General features: G+C 39.4%; 1 protein-coding gene and 1 non-coding gene across 2 annotated transcripts in view; one reads left to right on the forward strand and one right to left on the reverse strand.

Annotated features, from left to right (window-relative positions):
* PRKCI (protein kinase C iota) overlaps positions 1 to 23,335 on the reverse strand; it is a 75,310-nt gene extending 51,975 nt beyond the window's left edge. The window contains exons 1-2 of the mRNA XM_041731874.1: positions 22,989 to 23,335; positions 4,811 to 4,932 (exon numbers count right to left, since the gene is read on the reverse strand). Of these exons, the coding sequence (XP_041587808.1) occupies positions 4,811 to 4,932; positions 22,989 to 23,089 (223 nt within the window). The 5' untranslated portion in view covers positions 23,090 to 23,335. The remainder of the gene's footprint in view (positions 1 to 4,810; positions 4,933 to 22,988) is intronic.
* On the forward strand, positions 9,427 to 9,552 carry LOC121477654. Its single transcript, XR_005984320.1, has one exon. It is a non-coding gene; the product is annotated as a small nucleolar RNA SNORA40 (small nucleolar RNA).
* Positions 23,336 to 24,033: the final 698 nt, after the last annotated feature.

The following is a 24,033-nucleotide window of genomic DNA, read 5'->3' on the forward strand; positions in this document are numbered from 1 at the left end:
GGCTAGTTTCTAATAAAAGAGACATGACAAAATAGAAACAGTTAAATCAGATTTGGAATAAATTAGAAACTAATAAAATTAGAAATTTAGAAAATACTTAATATTAGATTGTAAATATTAAAAAAAAGCATATCCTTATGGAAAAACAGTCACAATTAAAATATGATGAACTAAAAAGTCATTTATCATTCTCTGTCCCATACTCTTTCCTCACATGAGAAGGGAGGTATAATTGTTACAAAATTACTATTCATCCTAAAATGTTTAATTAAATTAAGCAAACCAGTTTCTCCACAGACACATCAAAACAAATCAGTAAAACTAGTTTTGAACACAAGGAAAAAGAACAGCCGTCATACATCTACTTAAAGAAATGAAGTAAGCTTATGATCATTATTTGCTCTAATATTTAGAAAATCCCATAATTGAAAGCTTAGCTTCTAGACAGCGTTGCTCATAAACCAGAGAAATCATAATCCTGTGTTCCATAAATTCTAGAGAGAATTTTTTCTCTAGATAAGCATGCCCCAATGCCTACATGGCTAAAAATAAAGGTAACAAAATTACAACTGAAAAATAATTGCAAGGAACTTAAAAATAATTACTATTGGCTCTGTATGCCTAAAATTAAGGAGAGACTCGTATCAAAATTAACAAGGGTAAAAAGGATCACAGGGGAATCAACCGACTTTAATAGAAAGTTTAACCTTTTAGTTGAATGAGGCTATAGTTTCAAAATTTTCCCCAGAAAATTAGGACACTTAATAGCTATTTAGAGACAACTTTGTTTTTTTTTTTTAAATATATCTATTTTTTTTAATTTTTTATTTATTTATGATAGTCACAGAGAGAGAGAGGCAGAGACACAGGCAGAGGGAGAAGCAGGCTCCATGCAGCGGGAGCCCGACGTGGGATTCGATCCTGGGTCTCCAGGATCGCGCCCTGGGCCAAAGGCAGGCGCCAAACCACTGCGCCACCCAGGGATCCCCTAGAGACAACTTTGAATTGCATTATAAAAGGATAAGACTGTTTCACCCGAGAATTAATTTAATTTACTACATGACTCTGTTAATTAAAATACGCTATAACGTTAAGAAAAAATAGAATAAATCACAACTCCCAATGCTTAGATCTCCAATAATGAACATAAAACTATACTGTGAAAAGGCCTATCAGCTTTTTCTTGAATTCGTAAATGTTTTCTGAGCATACTATTATTGAGTACTACTCAAAACACCGCACTGGAGCTCCAGAGCAAAGACAAGATCTCCGTTCTCATGGAGCTTACATCCAACCATATAAACAAGATACAAAGGGAATAGGAGTGAAAGGCTTCTTGGAGGACAGGACATCTGAGTACCTGAATGACGGGAAAGAGCCATGTAACAATCTGGGAACAGAACTCCCCAGGTACAGACAATACAAGGTATAAGGGTACTATAAAATTAATTAATTATTTTATTTATTTATTTTATTATTTTTTTGAGAGAGAGAGGGAGGGAGGGACGGGGGGGGAGAGAGAGATGAGGGAAGAGAGGGAGAAAAAACCTTTTATTTTTTTAATTTAAATTCAATTAATTAACATATAATGTATTATTGGTTTCAGAGGTAGAGGTCAGTGATTCATCAGTCTTCTACAACCCAGTGCTTATTATATCACGTGCCCTCCTTAATGCCCATCACCCAGTTACCCGATCCCCCTGCCCCCTCCCCTCCAGTGACCCTCAGTTTGTTTCCTATGATTAAAAGTCTCGTATGGTTTGTCTCCCTCTCTGACTTTGTCTTGTTTTATTTTTTCCCCTCTTCCCCTATAATCCTGTTTTGATTCTTAAATTCCACATGCGAGTGAGATCATATGATGATTGTCTTTCTCTAATTGACTTATTTTGCTGAGCATAATACCTTAAAAGCAGGCTCTGTGCTCCACCCGGGGCTTGATATCATAGCACTGAGATCATGACCTGAGCTGAAATCAAGAGTCGGACACTTTAAGTGACTGAGCCACCCAGGAACCCCGAGTACTAGAACATTTTTTAATGGCTTATCTCTAAATAAATTTCTCTTAATAAAATGTGTTATCAAATAAAATAAAATTAAATTAAATTAAATTAAATTAAATTAAATGTGTTATCTATGATTCCCTATGTGCACTAGTTTGAAAACCATCAATTGAAGAAAATCCTAAATGGCATCAAATGATCAGGACAGGATTAAAATGAGAATAACACTGGGGCGCCTGGCAGGCTCATTTGGTAGAGCATGAGACTCTTGATCTTGCGGTCATGAGCTCAAGTCCCACATGAGGCACAGAGCTTACTTTTAAAAAATGAGAATAACATTAGTTCATGATAAGAATCAACTTACTGATGCTAATTATATTGTATATACTGTGCTAAATTATATAGTCTCATTTTCAGGCAGAAGATATACTGTGAGATAGCCACATCTTTTAGAATTAATATTATTTAAACTACCTTTGTGATCAAAAGTGGATGAAGAGAAAGATAGTCTTATCCTTAAATAATACAGAATTTAAAATACCAAGCTAGTATTTCCATTACTGGACTTCAAAAAATGTTAAGGCTCATAATATCTGAGGTGAGGGGAAGAACAAATGGATACTCTCATTCAATGTAGTTGTGCCATAAACTGGTTTAAACTTTTTTGATAGCACATGGTCACTAGCTTTATGGCAACAAATTGTCATCAAACTTTATGATGTGAATATTCTATGACCTTGCTACAGAGTCCCACACGATAGCACAAAATCACATATTAAGATATTCGTTATGTATTGCTTATAGTAGCAAAAAAAACAAAAAACAAAACAAAACAACAACAAAAAAAACCCTGATGGTTTTCAAAAAAAAATTCGTTATGTATTGCTTATAGTAGCAAAAAAACAAAAAACAAAACAAAACAACAACAACAAAAAAACAACAAAAATAGTCCAAACATCCATCAATGAGGGATTAAATAAATCATGAAGTACTTACAATGTGGGATATTATACAGCGTCTAAAAAGGTAATGCTATAGGGGTGCCTGGCTGGCTCAGTCGGTGAGCATGTGACTCGATCTTGGGGTTGAGTTCAAACCCCACGTTGGGTGTAGAGATTACTTTAAAAAAACAAATCTTAAAAAATATATATAATGATGTAATTTCATGCACACTGAAATGAAAAAAATAAAAAATGTCCAATTCACAATGTAAAAGGAAAATATCAATTAACGGTTTGTATGATTTAATTCTTTTTGTATAAAAAAGTGTGCTTATAAATAATGTACAGAAACAAAAATGTTTGTGTATCCAGAGAAAATACCTCAAAGCTGTTACCAGTGATTTTCTCTCTTACACCTGGGATTGGTGAGGAAGGAAAGAAGAGAATGGGCAAACAGAAGACTACCTTTAAATTTCAAAACATTTGTACTACTTTTTTTCCCAAACAATGAACATGGATTACTTTAGAGAAACTTTTTAAAAATGTCCTTAAAGGGGCACCTGGCTGGCTCAGCTGGAGGAGCGTGGGACTCTTGATCTCGGGGTCATGAGTTTGAGCCCCACAGTGGGTAGAGAGATTGCATAAATAAAACTTTTTTTTAAATGTCTTTAAAAAGTAAAATGAGTGTTGAGTTTACATATAGCTTGGATCTAGGATATCTTCCCAGGGCTCTTCATATCAGGAAACAAAGAAATGGCCCCAAATATTGAGCTACATATTATAATGACATTCCTTAAAATGAAATTCCATTCCCATTACAATCAGTAGAAGCCCATAATACAAAACTAGTATATTCAGGGTATCTTTAAGCTATACTTCAATGACGTTCCATCGTGTAAAAAAATAAAGTCTAATGTCTTTTGCAAAGCCTTCCAGGATTGAGTCCAAAACTTGTCAAAGTTTAATATTCATGCAACTCACCTACAGCTCCTGTTAAAATGTAGATTCAGATCCAGGAGTCTGTGATGGGGCCTTTTCTAAAAGTTCTGCAGACCACACTCTGAGGAGCAAGGGTCTAACCTTGGTTCATACCGCACCACTCCCCACACTTCAATTTAGTAAATTACTGCTCTTTCACAAACACCATGTTCTTCATACCTCTGCCCTTTTTCTATCTTATTCTTTGTCAAAAAATGGCTTTCCCCTCACCTCTTCCACTTCAAAAACTTCTATTCTTTGTTACTATTTTAGTCCAAATGTCACAAATACTTCAGGCACATGTAGATGCTGCTTCTTTTGCAGTCCAAGATCCCTATGCATTTATGTTCAACTTATCATATTTGTTATTTACATGTCCATCTCCCTATGAGACAATGAATTTGAGGATAGAAAATATCTATCTTCAGCACACAGATATTCAATAAATGTTTTCTGAGTCGTCACTAAGATATTGAGTTTCTGCCACCACCTTTGAAATCATGGTTGTCACAATTACTTTTATTCTGTAATATTTTCTCTGAAGTAATATTCAGCAAAAAATACTGCCAAATTATTGAGGATAATCTCTAAAATATAAAACAACATTCAAATTCAAAATTGAAGTAAAATATAACACTATTCGATGAGATGTTTATGTTAATGTTGAAAGAAAGTCACATTAATTTTACTCTATTTTTGGGTATAAAGGACAAAACAAAGATTGTACTCTTTGGTATTATTTCAAGTACCTGAAGCAAAATAAAAATAGCATCAAATTTCTAATATACCTAATAATCTTAATTAATTAGGACTTTTACTATATTTTAAAAAACAAATGACAAAGTAGTATCTTAAATCAAATGCTTACATAGCCCTCTCTTTACCACTCACCTTCCTCATCTATCCATTTCATGGTGAAAAGCTGTTCATTGTCAAAAGAACACATGTCTCGAACTTCATTGCAAAGGCCCTCAAAGGAGATTGAAGGTTCAAAATGTGTTATCATGATATCCCTGAAAAAGAAAAAGAGTTTTAAGTTTGACGATCACTGAAACTAATGATCCTCCACAAACTACCAAATGCCTGACAATCTGATTAACATCAGTTATTCTGGGGATCCCTGGGTGGCTCAGCGGTTTGGCGCCTGCCTTTGGCCCAGGTGAGATCCTGGAGTCCCGGGATCGAGTCCTGCGTCGGGCTCCCGGCATGGAGCCTGCTTGTTCCTCTGCCTGTGTCTCTGCCTCTCTCTCTCTCTCTCTATCATAAATGGATAAATAATAAATCTTTAAAAAAAAAATCAGTTATTTTGTGAGTGCATCAACACGCATTGCTTCCAGTAAACTATCTCTGTAAAGATTTTTAAAAATCCGTATTAATAAAAATAGTGGAATGTTAACTAAATTGAATTTAAATTAAAAAATTAATATAGTGGATTTGTGAGAAACTTTAATTCAATCTCCCTCCTCATTCAGGAAGCCCGCCCTAACTGCTCTGATGGTTGTCCCACTTTTGCTTTAATATCAGTTTTCAGAAGCACACACTTTTGTGAAGCACCGCACCCCACAGATGAATAGCTCAGTTATTGATAAGCTTCTACATTACATTTAACTGAAATCTGTTCCAATCACTGGTCCAGATCTCCCCTCCCTAAGAAGTCTACCTTTCATCAAAGAGATGGCTCTCCAATTATTTGACAAACGTGTGTCATGTCCTCTTCCTCAGCTCTCACACAGATTAACCACCCATGACACTGCCACTCATTCTCTGTATGGTATGATTTTTAGACCTCACATCTTCATTTTTCCCAAAGAATTCCCATTTGCCAAAATTGGTTTTAATATATGACTAATTATTTTAGATACTCAAAAAACATAGGAATAGACATAAATATGTATTTATGTTTGTCTTAAGTGTTAGATAAGCAACAGTATTCAAATAAAACTACCCAGCAGCTACTTATTATATAACTTAAAATTGCAACAAATGTTTTAGAGCAGATGCCTGGAGTTTCCTCCAAGAAGCCAGGAGAAAGTCTCCTATGATCGTATCTCTGCCCAGTAGCTAGCCACAGTACCCTTTCAAATATAAGTCAGATAGACTGAATGACTCTGATTTAACAAACTTATAGAGCGATCGCTTAGGGTCAGCCTGTTCAACAGTTTTACAAAGTTAATGTAATTCACGTACTTCCTGTTTTAAACTCTTCAAATGCGGGATCCCTGGGTGGCGCAGCGGTTTGGCGCCTGCCTTTGGCCCAGGGCGCGATCCTGGAGACCCGGGATCGAATCCCACATCGGGCTCCCGGTGCATGGAGCCTGCTTCTCCCTCTGCCTGTGTCTCTGCCTCTCTCTCTCTCTGTGACTATCATAAATAAATAAAAATTAAAAAAATAAAAATAAAAATAAACTCTTCAAATGCCTTTCTCATGCAGAATAAAATCCAAAATCTCTAGCAGGGTCTATAAGAGCCTGGCTATCTCTCTGGGCAACTTCTACTACTACCTGAAAAGGTAAACCAATGTTTAGAGTTTACAACCTACCCCAACTAGAATGTAAGTTTGATGAAAAAGTAGGGATTTTGTTTTGTTCATTATATTCCCAGTGGCCAACACAGTGCCTAGCACAGAATAGATATTTGAAAAATGTTCACTAAAGGAAAAAAGGAACTGGGAACACACATGGGTAGCTAGAACACAGAACACAGAGTGGGATATAAGGAACTTAGAATTTTAGTCATCTGTATAAAAAAAAAGTTTAAAAAAACTATAGTCTTTAGGAGCTGTCAAAGGTAAGCAGAGAGCAGAGCATCAATTTTGATTGGCCTTTTCTTGATAATCATTCTAACCATCTCATCACTTTCTGCCCCTGCCTCTGAGAACCATCTTGCCTTGGCTTTCATAATACTATGCTTCCCTGGCTCTCTGCTTTTCTCAACTCTTATGTCTCCTTCAGTCTTCAATCACAAGATACTCTTTACACTTTCTCTCTTGGTTATTGTCTGTCACTCTTCCTTCCTCTTTAAAACCTAGTTCACATTCAATGTTTTAACTACTATCTCTATGGAGGGGTCTCTTAAATCTGTCATTCCAGCTCTCTATGTAGTAATTAAGTCTGCTGATGATCTGAGTCTATTCTCAACTTGAACCCACCTTTGCCAACAAAAACATTCTACTACAGACATCTGGTTTACTCATAGCTCAACACAGAAGACCCTAATGATCCAAGTTTTAATTCTGACCTTTCTGCAACTCAAGGCCCAGTTTACATAGGGAGGTGGGGATCAATTCTTTAACAGGTGCTTCAAGATAAACTTCCATTAAACCTTTTTCAACCACACAAGCCCCAATGGTCTATACTTCTAAACCTGTCCAACATGTATCCTATGTTCCATTTTCTGCTGACTCATATACTGATACAGTCTCAACTAAATTGTACTCTGGAAGACAAAAATTATCGGACTTTTCCATAGCTTCATATAACTATTAACATAATTAAGGACTCAAATATTTTCTAACTGAATGTTGAAGAAATACTCTCTAGGAGAAACTCATCTTCCAAAAAATGCACTTTTGACAAGGAAATATCACTGTTTATGTTTCTTTTGCCTATAAACACTTATAGAATACTGAGTGTGCCCTGGGTGTTTAAATAAACTTTACCTTATATAAGCTTTACAGTAACTGTCAAACTAGACATACTAATCTATTTTACAGATTTAAAAAGCAAAGTACAAAGAATATTTGCCAGTCTCTCAGTTAAAAAATAGAATATGAATTCAAATCCAAATCTATTAACACCTGTGTCCCCATCTAACCTTCTAAAAGCAACACGCAGAAGCAACAGATGCTTCTGGTTTAATATGGCAGAGGGAACACATATCTATATCCATTCATTTTAAGGGCCCACTGAAACAACAGAAATCTGAAATAGCAAATTATTTAAGTCTTAGGAAAAAAAAAAAAAAAGGCACCAGAAGCAGACCAGAGAGTCAAAGAAAATCCCAGTTGACTGAAAACAGATGGGATAAAAGTGAGTGAGAAAACATATCAGCCCCAAACAACAAAGTTAAGTGGAACCTTTAAAAGAGAAAAATTGGGCAGCCCTGGTGGCTCAGCGGTTTAGCGCTGCCTTCAGCCCGGGGTGTGATCCTGGAGACCCGGGATCGAGTCCCACGTCGGGCTCCCTGCATGTGGAGTCTGCTTCTCCCTCTGCCTGTGTCTCTGCCTCTCTTTCTGTGTGTGCCACTCATGAATAAATTTTTTAAAAAAACTTAAATAAAATCTTTAAAAAAATAAAAAATAAATAAATAATAAATAATAAAAATAAATAAAAGTTTTATTTACATGAGATTACTTTTCCATCTTTACGCATCTAATCATACTACTTGGCTCTTCTAAGAGCTTAACACCTACATAAGCATTCACTATAAATGCTTTTTTTTTTTTAAGATTTTTTAAAATTGTTTATTTATTTATTTGAGAAAGCAAAAGAGAGCGAGTATGGGGGTAGGTGGGAAGCAAAGGGATAGGTACAAGCAGACCCCCTGCTGACTGTGACAGAGTCCAACGCATGGCTCAAACCCAGACCCCAGAAATCACAACCTGAGCTGAAGTTAGATGCTTAACCAACTGGTCCACCTTGTTGCCCCAGATTTATAATTTAAGTAATCTCTATACCCAATGTGGGGCTCAAACTCACAACCCTGAGATCAAGAGCTGGATGCTCCACCAACTGAGTAGTCAGGTGACCCTATAAATGTTTTAAATTGGGGACGCCTGGGTGGCTCAGTGGTTGAGCATCTGCCTTGGGCTCCGGGCATGATCCCAGTTTCCAGGGAGCCTGCTTCTCCCTCTGCCTATGTCTCTGCCCCTCTCTCTGTGTCTCTCATGAATAAATAAATAAAAATCTTAAAAAAAAAAAAAAGTAAATCTTTTTAAAAATATATTTAAAATTGCTTTAAACAAAACTTTATAAGTTACAGAATAGGATGATGTTACAAATTTTTAGAATGTAAAAATTACCTAGAAAATCAAGATGGAGAGAAAGTAGAAGGTGGTATAAATTTAAAATGTTTCTTTCCGAGGTACCTGGGTCCTGAGATTGAGGCCCGCATCACATCGGGCTCCTTGCTCAGTGGGGAATCTGCTTCTCCCTCTTCCTCTGCTCCTCTCCTCTGCTTGTGCTCTCTTTTTCAAATAATAAGTAAATAAAATTGTTTTAAATAAATAAATAGGGGATCCCTGGGTGGCGCAGCGGTTTGGCGCCTGCCTTTGGCCCAGGGCGCGATCCTGGAGACCCGGGATCGAATCCCACGTCGGGCTCCCGGTGCATGGAGCCTGCTTCTCCCTCTGCCTGTGTCTCTGCCTCTCTCTCTATCTCTCTGTGACTATCATAGATAAATAAAAATTTAAAAAAAAAAAAAAATAAAAAAAAAATAAATAAATAAATAAATAAAACGTTTCTTCCTAGTGGAGAGTCAATACTCTATTTAAAACTAATAATTTAGATCGCACTTGTACATGTTTTTGTTTAGCTGTGAACAAAGACTTAGACTAAGTGCAAAAAATAAATCCTCTTTTGCAACCCAGAACTCATGGCTCGGTATGAGTTTTGATACAGATAAGAAGGAACAAGATCCCTAGAGCAAATTAAAGTGATGGTGGGGGTATTGATAAACTGAAGGTAGTTCCTAGGCTGTAGAACTACTAATGGCATAGATATAAGGGAAATGTCAGCTATGTTGAATTGGTATCCTAATTTTAACATTGACATGAAACAAAGATGCCTTCTTTTTTTAGGCTTTTCACTTGAAAACAGTCTGGACTTAAAGGTATTGGCATATCCCAACAATCTGTACAGTTCTAGGGTGTGATAGTTTAGGGGTGAATACGATTTGAACTCATTCATGTTTAGAGGATGTTTGAGAACCAGGAAGATCATTTATCTGTTTAGACCCTAAATGGGGCTCTAAAGAAGTTGGACCTCAAAGATTACAGTGGGGAGTTTTTGAAGTATGTCCATATTCAAGTGGAGATCCAAGAAGACCTCTGTGCTATTTTGAAGATCATCACTCTGGCTTTGGTGGAACTATGGTGATTGGCGGCCGAAGGAATGACATGTCAAATATCTTAAATACAAATTTTATTAACCTTGTCAAATATCTTAAATAAAAATTAATTTTAAATAAAAAAAAAAACAACTAATAATTTAGGGCAGCCCCGGTGGTGCAGCAGTTTGGCACCACCTGCAGCCTGGGGTGTGATCCTGGAGACCCGGGATCAAGTCCCACATCGGGCTTCCTGCATGAAGCCTGCTTCTCCCTCTGTCTGTGTCTCTGCCTCTCTTTCTCTGTGTCTATGAATAAATATAAATAAAATCTTTTTTAAAAAATAAAAGAAAATAAAACTAATAATTTAAAAATAAAAACAGGGAACAAGAAAAACCCAAATAACTCAAATAAAAGACAGGCAAAGGACTTGGACCAACATTTCTCAGATATACAAAGGGCCAACAAGCTTATGAAAGAATGCTCAACATCACTAATCATAGGGAGATAGAAATCAAAACCATAATGAAATATCACCTCACACCTATTAGGATAACTATTATCAAAAAAACCAAAACAGAATAACAAGTGTTGACAAGGATGAGGAGAAACAGAAGCCTTGTGCACTGCTGGTAGGTGTGTAAAATGGTGCAGTAGCTATAGAAAACGGTATGGCGGTTCCTCAAAAAATTAAAAATAGAATTTCCATATGATCCAGTAATTCCACTTCTGAGTAGATGTCCAAACGAACTGGAAGTAGGGACTCAAACAGATATTTGTACGCCAATGTTCACAGTAGCATTACGTACAATAGCCAAGGATGGAAGCCAACCAAGTATCCATTGACAGAGGAATGGATAAACTGTGATATATGAAAACAAAGGAGTATTATTCAGCCTTTAAAAGTAAGGAAATTATGGGGCACCTGGCCAGCTAAGAGAAGCACATGACCCTTGATCTCAGGGTCAAGAGTTCAAGCCCCACACTATGTGAAGAGATTAAATAAACAAACTTAAATAAATAAATAAATAAATAGAAGTAAATAAATAAATAAATAAATAGAAGTAAAGACATTCTGACACATGGATGAACCTTGAAGACATTATGTTAAGTGAAATGGCCCAGTTATGAAAAGACGGATATGATTCCACTTAATTGGAACAGGGGCTTCCAGGGGTTGAGGGCGAGAAGGAAATGGAGAGTTGTTCAATAGATATACATTTAGTTTTACAAAATAAAAAAGTTCTAGAAGTTGGTTGTACAACAATGTGAATATGGTTAACACTACTGAACTGTACACTTAAAAATGGTTAAGATGTAGGCACCTGGATGGCTCAGTGGTTGAACTTCTGCCTTCAGCTCAGGGTGTGATCCCGGAGTCCTGGGATCGAGTCCCACAGGGAGCCTGATTCTGCCTCTATGTCTCTGCCTCTCTGTGTCTTTCTTAAATAAATAAAATCTTTAAAAAAAAAAAAAAAAAGGTTAAGATGTAGGCACCTGTGTGGCTCAGTCAGTTAAGCACATGGTATTAGGCCCCCTGCTCAGCAAGGAATCTGCTTCTCCCTCTGCCTGTCCCCAGCCCTTCATATGCTCTCCTGCACACAGATGCGCATTCTCTTACAAATAAATAAAATATTTTTTGAAAAAGATTTCTAAAAAGTGGTTAAGATGTAAGTTTAATTTTTTTTTTAACGATTAAAAAGAAAAACAGAAGAAGGTACACTATTTAAGTTACAAACAATCATTAGAGGGATGCCTGGGTGGCTCAGCGGTTTGGCGCCTGCCTTCAGCCCAGGGTGTGATCCTAGAGACCCAGGATTGAGTCCCTCATTGGGCTCCCTGCATGGAGCCTCCTTCTCCTTCTGCCTGTGTCTCTGCCTCTCTCTGTGTCTCTCATGAATAAATAAAACCTTAAAAAAATAATAATCAGGGATGCCTGGGTGGCTCAGCGGTTGAGCGTCTGCCTTCAGCTCAGGGCGTGATCCTGGAGTCCTGGGATCGAGTCTCACATCAGGCTCCCTGTATGGAGCCTGCTTCTCTCTCTTTGTTTTTGCCTCTCTATGTCTCTCATGAATAAATAAAATATTAAAAAAAATAATCATCATCATTAGAACTAAAAATAGGAGAGGCAGTGATGAAGAAGTACTAAATTCCTCATCTTTCATACTGATCAATGGATATAATAAAACAAAGCAAAATTTTAAAGTTTGTTTTCTTTTTGTGAGAGAGCAAGCATGGGAGGGGGGAAGGGGCAGAGGGAGAGAATGTTAAGCAGGTTCCATGCCCAGCATGGGACCTGACACTGGCTTCCTCTCAGGACCCTGAGATCATGACCTGAGCTGAAATCAAGAGTCGGACACTTAATCAACTGATCCACACAGGTGCCCCAAAAGAAAACAAAATTTTAAAAGTAATTAACTCTGCGTGGTGGAACTGGGGGTTGGGGAGAGACTGGAGATGGAAAGATGTACTTTGTACTTAGACCCTTCCAAATGGTATAGATGATCATTAATTTCTCTACCATAGAAAAGCATGATTTTATTATAAAATTTACCTTCTAGTTAAAAAATAAAGTAAAAAAATCTTAAATGACTTCTATAAATAAAATTGTTTTGAATATTCTAAATATTAAAAAAATAAAAATAGAAAATAGCTCCTTCTTCTAACAACATTGGAAGAGAACATACTTACGTTAAAGCAATTTGGGGGGTGTTTATTCCATTTTTTTTCTTCCAAGTTTTTATTTAAAACTCACATTAGTTAACATATAATGTAGTTTGGTTTCAGGAGTAAAATTCAGTGATTCATCACTTAAACAGAACAGTCAGTGCTCATCACAGCAATCACTCTCCTTAATACCCATCACCCATTTGGCCAACCCCCACCTACCTTCCCAGAAATTTTTCTTTCAAAATACCCTCAAGGTTATTAGTATGAGGGAGTAAGGGCTGAGAGAATGTATTTTAGAATTAGAGGGTTTTTTTTTTTTAAAGATTTATTTATTTATTCATGAGAGACACACAGAGAAAGGCAGAGGGAGAAGCAGGCTCCATCCAAGGAGCCTGATGTGGGACTCGATCAGGGACCCTGGTATCACGCCATGAGCTAAAGCTCACCCACTGAGCCACCCACGTGTCCTTGTATTTTAGAATTAAGTAAGAGAAGGAAAAGCTGTCATACAATTTCTCGGGCAAAAAACAAGTATGGCATTATGTTTTTTGAAGGTGGGGGAAAAAAATTAATATCAGACACCATCAAAATATGACTTCCTTATTAAGGTCCACATGAAGTTACAATTAGCACATATGTAAGCATGTCTGTAAACAATAGGGATTTTTAAGAAATCTCATTTTTCAAGAGCTAAAACATATTTATCAGAACACACAAATATTTTTAAAATAATCCTTAAAAAACATAGTGCAAACATCCTAACGAGACTCAATGAAGGAGTCACGCTTTATCAACCGCCACTCCTTAAGTTCCAGGAACTAAAACATTTAAGGGAGTTTTATATAAACACTTCTCTAAGTAATTGAGAGAGCACCATGTTCATACCCTCTACAAACATCAGATCCTTATTATAGCACTAAAGCTAAAAATGAGCTGCAAAATAAAAATATTACATTCTAAAAGGTATAAAACAAACTGTGCCTGAAATATTTTTTTCTGGTTTTAATTTCAGTGTTAGCATAAATTATCTTACCACTGGTCTTCGACAGAATGTAGCCTGCCTCACCACAAACATTCCCAAAAAGGCAAATTTAGACATAGTTTCAGCTGAATTTTTAAAAAAGAAAAAAAAAAGGTAGTTTTAATTTTGCTACTGGGCTTCAGAAGACAAACTGCTTTAAGCATTCATTATGTTCCTATGTTCTAAAATACAGAATCTGAAGTTTTTCTGTAGGACTAATTGCTTTTAAAAATAAACCTGAAGTAAGAACCACCAGTTCAATCCTTCTGCTATCTCAAAATAACCTTTTCTCCAAAATTAAATGTAGTATAAAGAGAAAAAAGCCTTATTTGTAATCACTCATATAATAGATTTAGGCAGAATTATCCAGGGACAATGGTAAAATCACTGGGTTAAAGGTTCTGAGGAAAGAGAATATTCATGCAATCTCATAGTATCACTCCTCAAATTGATTGTTATTCATAAAAATGTCATAAAGCAACTTCCATTTTTTAGTGATCAAGAAAATAGATAGATGGGGCCCCTGGGTGATGCACTTGGTTGAGTGTCAGACTCTTGGTTTCAGCTCAGGTCATGACCTCAGGGTCATGAGATCGAGCCCCCTTATCTGGCTCCAAGCTCAATGAGGAGTCTGCTGGAATTTCTCTCTCCCTCTCTCTGCCCCTCCCTGCATTCACTCACTCTCATTTTCTCTTTCACTCTCAAGTGAATTAAAGATCTAAAAAAAAAAAGAAGAAGAAGAAAAGAAAATTGGCTCAAAAAGAACTGTGAAATATGAATTTGACAGGAAAGCAAAAAAGTGATTTCAAAAAACCCTATCAGGGCAGCCCCGGTGGCTCAGCGGTTTGGCACTGCCTTCAGCTCAGGGTGTGATCCTGGAGACCCAGGATCAAGTCCCACATCAGGCTCCCTGCATGGAGCCTGCTTCTCCCTCTGCCTATGTCTCTGCCTCTCTCTCTCTCTGTGTCTCTCATGAATAAATAAATAAAATCTTAAAAAAAAAAAAAAAACTATCAATATAGTAAAAGGAGAAAATAATTTCTCTGAAGGCTGAGACTCAGCTTTGTACTGTGGCTTACTAAGCCTCAATGCTACCATCCATACAATGCAGATAATGATATCTGCCTCTGAACATTGTTGTGAAAATTAAATAAAAATAAAGGCAAAACACTTATCATAGTTCTTAGAACTGGGTACATAAAAGATTAGTTTCTATGCTCTTTAGTTTCTATGCATACCTTAAAGGGGGGAAAGGAGACTGGGTATCTTTGAAGATAATTTGTGAAAGTTTTCTAACTACTGATAATATTTCATTAAAATAAAAGATCACTGCTGAGGAGCCTGGAGTGGCTTAGTCCGTTAAGCGTCCAACTTTTGATTTCCGCTCAGATCATGATCTCAGGGTCTTGAGACACAACCCCGAAGAGGGCTGGGGGCATGGATCCTCTTACGATTCATTCTCACTCACTCTCTCTCTCTTTTTCTCTCTCTTTCTCTCCCTTTGCCCCTCCCTGCTCCTCCTCTTCCTCTTAAAAAAAAAAAAAAAAGATAAAAAATCACTGCTAAAGTTCAACTGGTTGGAAAACTTAGCCAAATAGTTAAGAAAAGTGAGATATATAGTAAAGAAGAGGCAAAATTGTTATTTGCAAATGACATTATCTAGCTATAAATTCTAAGACAATTAAGATTTATTAGAATAAGGTGACCAGTTAAACTTAAATATTCAAAAATAGATGGTATATAAAAGGCCTATGGAAACAAAAGATCCAGACGCCTTGGTGGCTCAGTGGATGAGGGTCTGCTTCGGCTCAGATCGTGATCCTGGGATCCTGGAATCAAGTCCCACATTAGGCTACCCGCAGGGAGCCTGCTTCTCCCTCTGCCTGTGTCTCTGGCTCTCTCTGCATCTCTCATAAATGAATAAATAAAATCTTTTAAAAAAATGAAAAAAGAAAGAAAACAGAAGATCCCATTCACAAAAGCAACAAAACTATAAAACAGCTAAGAATACATATTATAAAACTATCAGTTCTCACATTAATCTATAAATTCAAAGCAATTCCAAATCAGAATACCAATAAGATTTTTTTTTTTCCCTGGGGACATCTAGGTGGCTTAGTCAGTTAAGCACCTGACTCTTGGTTTCGGCTCAGGTCATGATCTCAGGGTCCTGTGATCGAGCCCCGTGTCAGGCTCCACATGGCAACATAGAGTCTGCTTGTCCCTGCTCCTCCCTCTGCTCTATCTCTGGAATAATTTTTTTTAAATATATAAAAAAATAAAGTAAATTAAAAAAATAAAAGATTTTTCTTCCTGAAACCCAGAAAAACCTTCAAAAATTGATCTGGAAGAGAAAATAAATATACAAGAATAGCCAAGAAAATTTGGAAATAGAAAATTAATTAAATGGCTGTTCCATAGCATATATCAAAATGAACTACAATAATGAAAACAATGGTAGTATACATAAAAAAATATTGCTCCCCAAATCAATGAAACAGAATAGAAAGTACTTACATTCATCTGAAAAATTTACTATAGAATAAAGTTGTCCTTCAAATCAGCTGAGAAAGAACCTATTCAATAACAGTCTTAGGATACATTTTTTAAAAATTAAGTTGTATCAGTACACTACAAATAACTAAACCCCCAAATATCAGATTTATTGAAAAGATAATCACTTGAAAAGCTGCATGATTATTAGACGAAATATAAAATATTTTTAGATGAGAAATACACATACCTAAGGGAACCCAGAAGCCATAAAGAAAAAAAAAAAGGATGGATTTGATTAAATAAAAGTGAAAAACTCCAGGCAAGCAACAGGTTAGGGAAATGCTACAACTTTTTCAAGAGACAAAGTGTCAATGTCCCTTAGAACAAATTAATTTAAAAAAGAGATAGAATCCAAGAGAAAAACTGGGCAAAAGACATGAATAAACAAGCCACAGAGGAAATACAAATGATCAGTAATGTATAAAAAAAATAGCTATAAAAAAAGTTAGCACTTGTTGGCTCTTCTATTGTGAAAACTTTTAAAGACCCTTAATGTGCAAAGGAAACACAAGGAAAACACTTTATTTGTACATCACTGTTTGGAATGTAAATTGGTAAGTGTTTGGAGGACAGTATCAAGTTTTACAACAGGCAAATTTTGGACCATGTTTGTAAGAATATATATTAAATATAAAGATGTTCCTTCAGCATAATTTGAAACAGTGATTTAATGAAAGCAATTTTTTATGCTCCTCAATCAGGAAAAGATTAAATTATGGTATAGCAAGACACTATATATCACTGATAAAGTAAGCAGATTGCTCTCTATACATGTATATCTATTTATCCTTGTCCATCTTAATATGGAAAGATGATCACGAATGAAAAATATCAAGTTGCAGAAACGTGTAGAGATATGAATCTGTTTACTTGAAAAATAAAAGGGTGTGTACACAACATCTATTCTTATAGATACATCAATATAGTGGAGTAAATACTCCAAACTATTAACAGCGGCTACCATTAGGAAGTGGGAGAGGCTACAAGGGGTACTTTCCACTTTATGTTGTTTGTATTTTTAAATTTTAGTTTTAGTGCCTTGTCTTTGTCATCTACATTTGGTCACTGGTGATATTTTTGTTTCTATCATCCTTCTCAGCCACATTCCTATATAGGTCAGCTGTCGTGTACAGGGCTTGGAAAACACAGCAGGCACACAATAAATGACTGTTAATTTTGAGTATTTCCACCTGGATGCCCCCAAAGCATGATGAACTCAAAATTAGGTTACTTGTTCCACGTAATGAATTACCTCCTCTCGCTAATCTCTTCCTCCTATATTCCCTAGTCTCTCTCAAATAAGAAACCTATTGTTGTCAAACTCCCTTTCTCTTCCCCACAGGCAACCAATCTGTAATTCATATTGATTCTACCTCCTAAAATTGCCCTTCAATCCATATCCTCTTCTCCTCCTCTGATTCTCTCACCTGGACTACTTCAAAAGCCTCCAAATTAGTCCTCACCCACTGCTAATTCATTGCCCATCCTGGTTCCAAGAATAAACTTTTTTTTTTTAAGATTTTATTTATTTATTCATGAGAAACAGAGAGAGAGGTAGAGACACTGGCAGCGGGAGAAGCAGGCTCCATGCAGGGAGCCCGACATGGGACTCGATCCCGGGTCTCCAGGATCAGGCCCTGGGCTGAAGGTGGTGCTAAATCGCTGAGCCACCAGAGCTGCCCTATTTTATGTTTTGTTTTTTTTTTAAGATTTTATTTATTTATTCATGAGAGACACACACACAGAGAGAGAGAGAGAGGGGCAGAGAGGCAGAGACACAGGCAGAGGGAGAAGCAGGCTCCATGCAGGGAGCCCAACATGGGACTCGATCCCGGGTCTCCAGGATCACGCCCTGGGCTGAAGATGGTGCTAAACCGCTGAGCCACCTGGGCTGCCCAAGAGTGATCCTTCTAAGATGAAAATCTAAGCAGTTATCTCTTACTTAAAACCCTCACCAATGAGAAAAAGTCCGCAGCCCGAAGTATGATATTTGAGAATCTTCATGAGTAGTGCCTATGAGCTTTCATCTTAGCCTCACTTCTTATCAGTGTCCACTTCACACTTCATGTCCTAATAAGGAATGACTATGGGAGGAACAACTAAACTGATCCGAATTCCCCAAACATACCATGCAGTTGTGCAATGCCTGGAATGATCCCCCCACCGAACATCTTCATCAACCAGACAAACCTATTTATCCTTCAAAAGGCTCAAACATTTCATCCTCTAGGAAGGTTTCCTCTGCCCCAAACACCCCCCCAATATCCATGCCTGCAATTACCTTACGCATCAACACATACACACTCCTTTATTAACTCTTCTATATCTTTCCTCCTGTAAGTTTCTTCTCAGTCCCTTGAGGGCAGAGCCTTAGTTTATCCACCTCTACATGCTCTGTCCACCCTAGCGTCATATGGTACCTAGTACCTTACAGTAGGCAGTAGGTATTTAACAATATTAAAGTGAGTTTAAACACACTTTAGGTAATATGTGAAATCCTAACCAAGACTGGAATTTTAAAAATTCAGGTTTTAGTTACACTCATTTCAACCATTTAAAACACACACACACACACACACACACACACACACACACACTCCAGTTACCTTAACAAGAGGGTTGGGAGTCATATTAGAAAGCTATCATGGACCTCCAGGAAGAATTTTTTTCTGCAGAGAGCTGCTTCCTTCTCCTCTGCTTTCTCAGACCTCACGTTTGCACACGGTTGGTCTTGGCCTCACTAGACTCTCCCTTAACTCTTTAGCTCCAGTCTCCGCTGCTAACAAGCAATTTATCTCTATATTATCTGATTCAAATTTCTGAAAGAGCTGTTTTGGTTTTTGGCACCAGGCCACCAAATCCTTTCTCTTTCTCTTGGATCAGTTGTCCTGTGGTTAGCTACCATGCCAGAAGCTCCAGGACCAATAACTAACATTCCCCCAACTTCCAACTCAATATACTATTTGTATCTCCTTAGAACATTATAGAGATGTACTGTATATTGCTAAAATTATTTTGCAATACTTTTAAAAACAAGTCTTGCCAAGACTTGTTCACAGAAAAATCCTGCATACTTCTTCACTTAACTAGCTCTACATTCCAAATATACAAGGAGTTAATCTCTTCCTATTTGTAGATGTGCACAAAAGAACCCTCTAGATTGTTGTAACTGTTCAATGGCAGTGGTTTAAAAAGCATGTTTACAACCTTTTTTTTAAAGATTTTATTTATTTATTAATGAGATACACAGAGAGAGAGAGAGAGAGAGAGAGAGAGGCAGAGGCAGAGAGAGAAGCAGGCTTCCTGTAGGGAGCGTGATGTGGGACTGATCCTAGGACTCCAGGATCAAGCCCTGGGCCAAAGACAGGCTCCAAACCACTGAGCCATCCAGGGATCCCCCGTTTACAACCTTTTTGCAAAAGTTTCCATACATTTATAATGTAAAACGAAATGCAAAGTCTGGACATTTCCTTGTTAAACTCTTATCCCATAATATCAAGTAACTTTAATATAAGGATAAGCACCTACAATAGCAATTTATCACTAACCAACAAAACCTGTTTCTCTTCCTCCTAACACTACTAGGTAATGATTGAAGAGGGAAGGCCACTCACTGACAAGCTCCCATGTTAAGGAAAGAAGGGTATATAGGGCATGACACAGGCACTCTTAGGTGGTCTCCAATACAGTCAGATTCTTTTTTTTTTTTTTTTTTAAGATTTCTTTTAGAGAAAGAAAGCTCATGTGTGTACCATGGGGGAGGGGCAGAGGGACAGGGAGAAAAAAAACTCAAGCAGACTCCCCTCTGAGCATGGAGCCCCAGGCTAGGCCCAATCTCACCATCCCAAGATCATGACCTGAGCCAAAATCAAGAGTCCGACAACTAATCAACTGAACCACCCAAGCACCCCCAATACAGTCGGATTCTCGATCTCCTGCTTAAAAACTAGAAAAAATCTAATTAAATGTCTGTTATATCTAGAGAGACAACACATTTGTCCTAAGAACAAATTTAACTGAATGAGAGAACACCATACACATCTTTCAAGAGGGAAGGCAATTTATGTGCTAAAAAATTCTGGTTATTCCAAGATTCAACGTTCACTGGAAAGAAATACTGTTAGAAGGAAGTAAGAAGGCTTTCTAATAACAGCCTTTCATAAGATCTGAAAGAAAAAACTTTTTTTCAAATGCAGATTGACCTTACATTTCTTGATATAAAGGATTTTTCTATTTTAAAATGAGGTAGGTGTTCTAGTTAGCCAACCTGTTTATTAGCTATCCTCATTGGTGACTCATTTTAGTTTCATCTGTAGTAATGAGCAGCTGACTATGTAATATCAAAACCACCAGTTTAGACTATTGTTAATAAACATATAATCTTAACATCTAATTTCAGGGGACAGAAATTGGAACAATTTAGAGAGTGCTGATGTTGTCTTTAAATGAGGCTTGAAATGAAGGCACTATTAGAAAGCTTTCAACGAATAAAAAGCAATAAAGGGCAAGGGCTAGATTCTTTCATTCCTTAGCAAAAATTCACAGATGTTAAAAAAAAAAATGTTAACTTGAATGTCTTAGAAAAATTTTAGTCAGGCACTAAAAGTATATGCCCTCTTTTATTTTCTTTTATAACAATAATTATAGTAATAAGCCAAGAAAATATGACACCTAACATTCCTAAAATATATTTTTATTTCTTTCTAAAGAAGTTTATAATGATTTTAATTTACTAACTAGGGCTATTTAGATTTGTCAAACGAATAAAAACAGGAGAAAGAAACCTAATTCCTTCCTCTTCATATTTAAAGTCCTCGGAAACTATTTAAATTTAATAAGCCAAGAATTTGCATTGTTTAAAGTCATAAATGTAGACCAGAGAACTGAAAATAATAGCTTAAGAATCAAAAATTGAAAAGCACCAACCAGGAGAAGAACAAGCAAAAGGTGGCATTCACCCAATTTCTCATCTTTCAGTGGAAGGAATCAATAGGTACCACCTAAAGTTGAATCATGAAAGAGAATAAGGTAATAAAGTAATAAAGGCAAACCTCCAGAAGAACAGTCTACCTCTGGAAGTGGGGAGGATGAGATGGAAGACACTTTTTTTTTTTTTATAAGATTTTATTTGTTAATTCATGAGAGACACAGAGAGAGGCTGAGATACAGGCAGAGGGAGAAGCAGGCTCCCTTTGGGGAGTCCAATGCTGGACTCCATCCCAGGACCCCAGGGTCACGTCCTGAGCAAAAGGCAGAAGCTCAACCACTGAGCCACCCAGGTGCCACGAGAGACACTCACCTTATACCTCTGTACAGTTTGCACATTCCTACCATGTGAGTATATTCATTTTTTAATCCCGTTTTTTTTTAACTGTCAATAATGAAACACTTAAAAAAAAAAAACACATACTATATATTTCATTCTCTGTGCCTAACAGCTCATGGACTGTCAATTTTATAAAATGGCAACTGAATTAATCTCTTAATTAAAGGTAAGGTAAAGGAAGCAAAGCTTTTTTTCCCCACAGTGCAAAGTTCATGGACCATATTCATGTCAAAACTGCGCTTGTGACCACTACAAACTTTAAAAAAAAAACAAAAAACATACACACACTTCTTAGTATTGTTTTTAAAATGAAGACCTCCTTGATCAATTTAAGCAAAAACACGGATACTGCCCAAAATAATTCTTGTAAACTATGCTGAATAGGCTAATAAACAAGAGGTCAGCGGCTACACGGCAGCGAGTGATTAAGTGGTTACATCAAATCAATAAGACGTTTGACGGCTCCTATTTCCTTTAAAATCAAAACCAGAGAGGTGTTTTGAAAGTTTGCTATCTTCGCTGATCCTCTCAGGAATGTAAAAGTATGCACTGCAGTCTCAACCTCCTAGTGCTTGAGGGTTGTTTTTTTTTCTTTTTCTTTCTTTTTTTTTTTTTTTTTTTTTTTTTTTGAGCAATTTACTTCTGCTTGGACAAACAGTAAGACAGGCCAAAGCCATTGGGTTTGCTGTTAACCCTGTGCCTCGAATCTTGGCCTTCACACGACCATTCCACCTTCCTCATGCTGCTAAAGGTAATCATCTCAAATTTCAAAAACGCAACTGAAAACAAGGGAAGGGGGATACTTCAGGTCACTGATTACAGGGTATGACCCGATACAACAGTATGAGCACTAGCTAGGTCCCTCCTCGTAAGCACAGCCGTGGAGCTCTAGTTGGGTAATCTGAGCACCCAGCACAGATTTTAAAACCACGCCTCGGTCCGACCCCCTCTCCCCTCGCAGCGTCTCCCCCTACCCAGCAAGTGGTCCTGAGCCAACGCTGACAAAGGAGCACTCGCAAGTCTTTAATCCGCACCTATGCAACCTGCTCTTGGCGAGACCCGAGTGCCTGATGCTCGGCCCTAAGAAGGCACCAACTTTACCCTTAAGCGGCGACTCCGCGTCTCCGGGGCAGGCAGCCGGGCGGGCTCAGGGCGGCGCGCGGCGAAGGTGGGGCGGCCCGGGCAGCGGAGGCTTCGGGCCTTGGGCCGGGGGCAGAGCCGGCGGACGCAGGGGGTCCCGGCTGTGCAGCCCGCAGCCCCCGTAGCTCGCCCGGGCGCCCCTCGGAACCATCCGCGAACCCCGAGGGCGCAAAGCCCCGCGAGCCTCTAGGCGTGCGGCGGGTCTCGAAGCCACCAGGTGGACCCTGTCCCTTCCCAGGCTGCGCCCGGGGACCCCCGCCCGCCCCAGGCTGCACCCGCGCCCCAGCGGCGCCCCCGCCCCGGACACTCACCCGCGGTAGTAGGCTTTCACCCGGACCTGGTGCGAATGGTCCGCGCTGCCGCCGCCCGCGATCGCGTGAGACATGGCACTGCTGTCCCTCTGGGTCGGCATCTCCCGGCTCCCCCGCCCCAGCGCGGAGGCCGAGGCTGCGGGGGGCGGGGGCGGGGCGGGCGCGGGCGGGCGCGCTCCGCTGCGGGGCCTCCCGCTCCGCCTCCCGCTGGGCCTCCCGCTCGGCCTCCCGCTCGGCCACCTGCGCGGCCCGCCCGACCCGAGGGGCGCCTGGCCGGGGCCGCCGGAACCGCGCGGCTCCTCCCGCCGGCCCAGCACGCCTCCCCTCCGGGCCCTCCCACCTCGCCCGCTCCAAAGGCGCACATTCCGGGGGAGGGCGGGCGCAACCATCCAGCGTCTCCGGGAGCCTCGACGCCGGGCCGAACCATCCTCACGGGGGCCGCGGAGAGGGGGCGGGGAGGACGGCGGCGCCGGGCGGCGCACCGGTGGGCCGGGCCGGGGGCCGCCGTGGGCCTGCGACTGAGGGAATGTCAGAGCTGTCGGCGAAGGGCGCCCTCCCCGCGGCGGACGCGGGCGGGGGCCCGGGCTGCGGCAGCTCACCCCGCGGCCGGACTTGGTCCCGCCCGCCGCCGGCCCGAGGGGGGCTGGGCGGGGTTTCTGGGATTTGCAGTCCCGGTGGGAGGCCGGGCCTGGAGGCTCCCGGCGTCGGACCCGGCCTCCCCGGCGCCGCCGCCCGAGTCCGAGCCCCGCGTGCGCGCCCCCGCAGCCTCGGCCCGGGGCTCGCCTGGAAACCCGGCTGCAGCGTGCGCCGCTGAGGTCGCGGCGAACGGTTGGGCTTCGTCCCCATCCCTACGGCGCGTTCCCCGGTGCAGTCCCCCTTCCAGCTGCATGCACCAGCTCCAGCGCACGGTGCCTTTTGTGGAGGACGAGACGCTGGTCAACCGGCTCGGCACACGCTCTTTTATGGAAAGACTTTAATGACATATGTAACAAATGTGATAAAGGAGGAAACTCAGCTAGAAGGTGTGGAAGTGGAAGACCGGCAT

This window comes from Vulpes lagopus, chromosome 17, assembly GCF_018345385.1.
Source record: "Vulpes lagopus strain Blue_001 chromosome 17, ASM1834538v1, whole genome shotgun sequence".
Lineage (NCBI taxonomy): Eukaryota > Metazoa > Chordata > Mammalia > Carnivora > Canidae > Vulpes > Vulpes lagopus.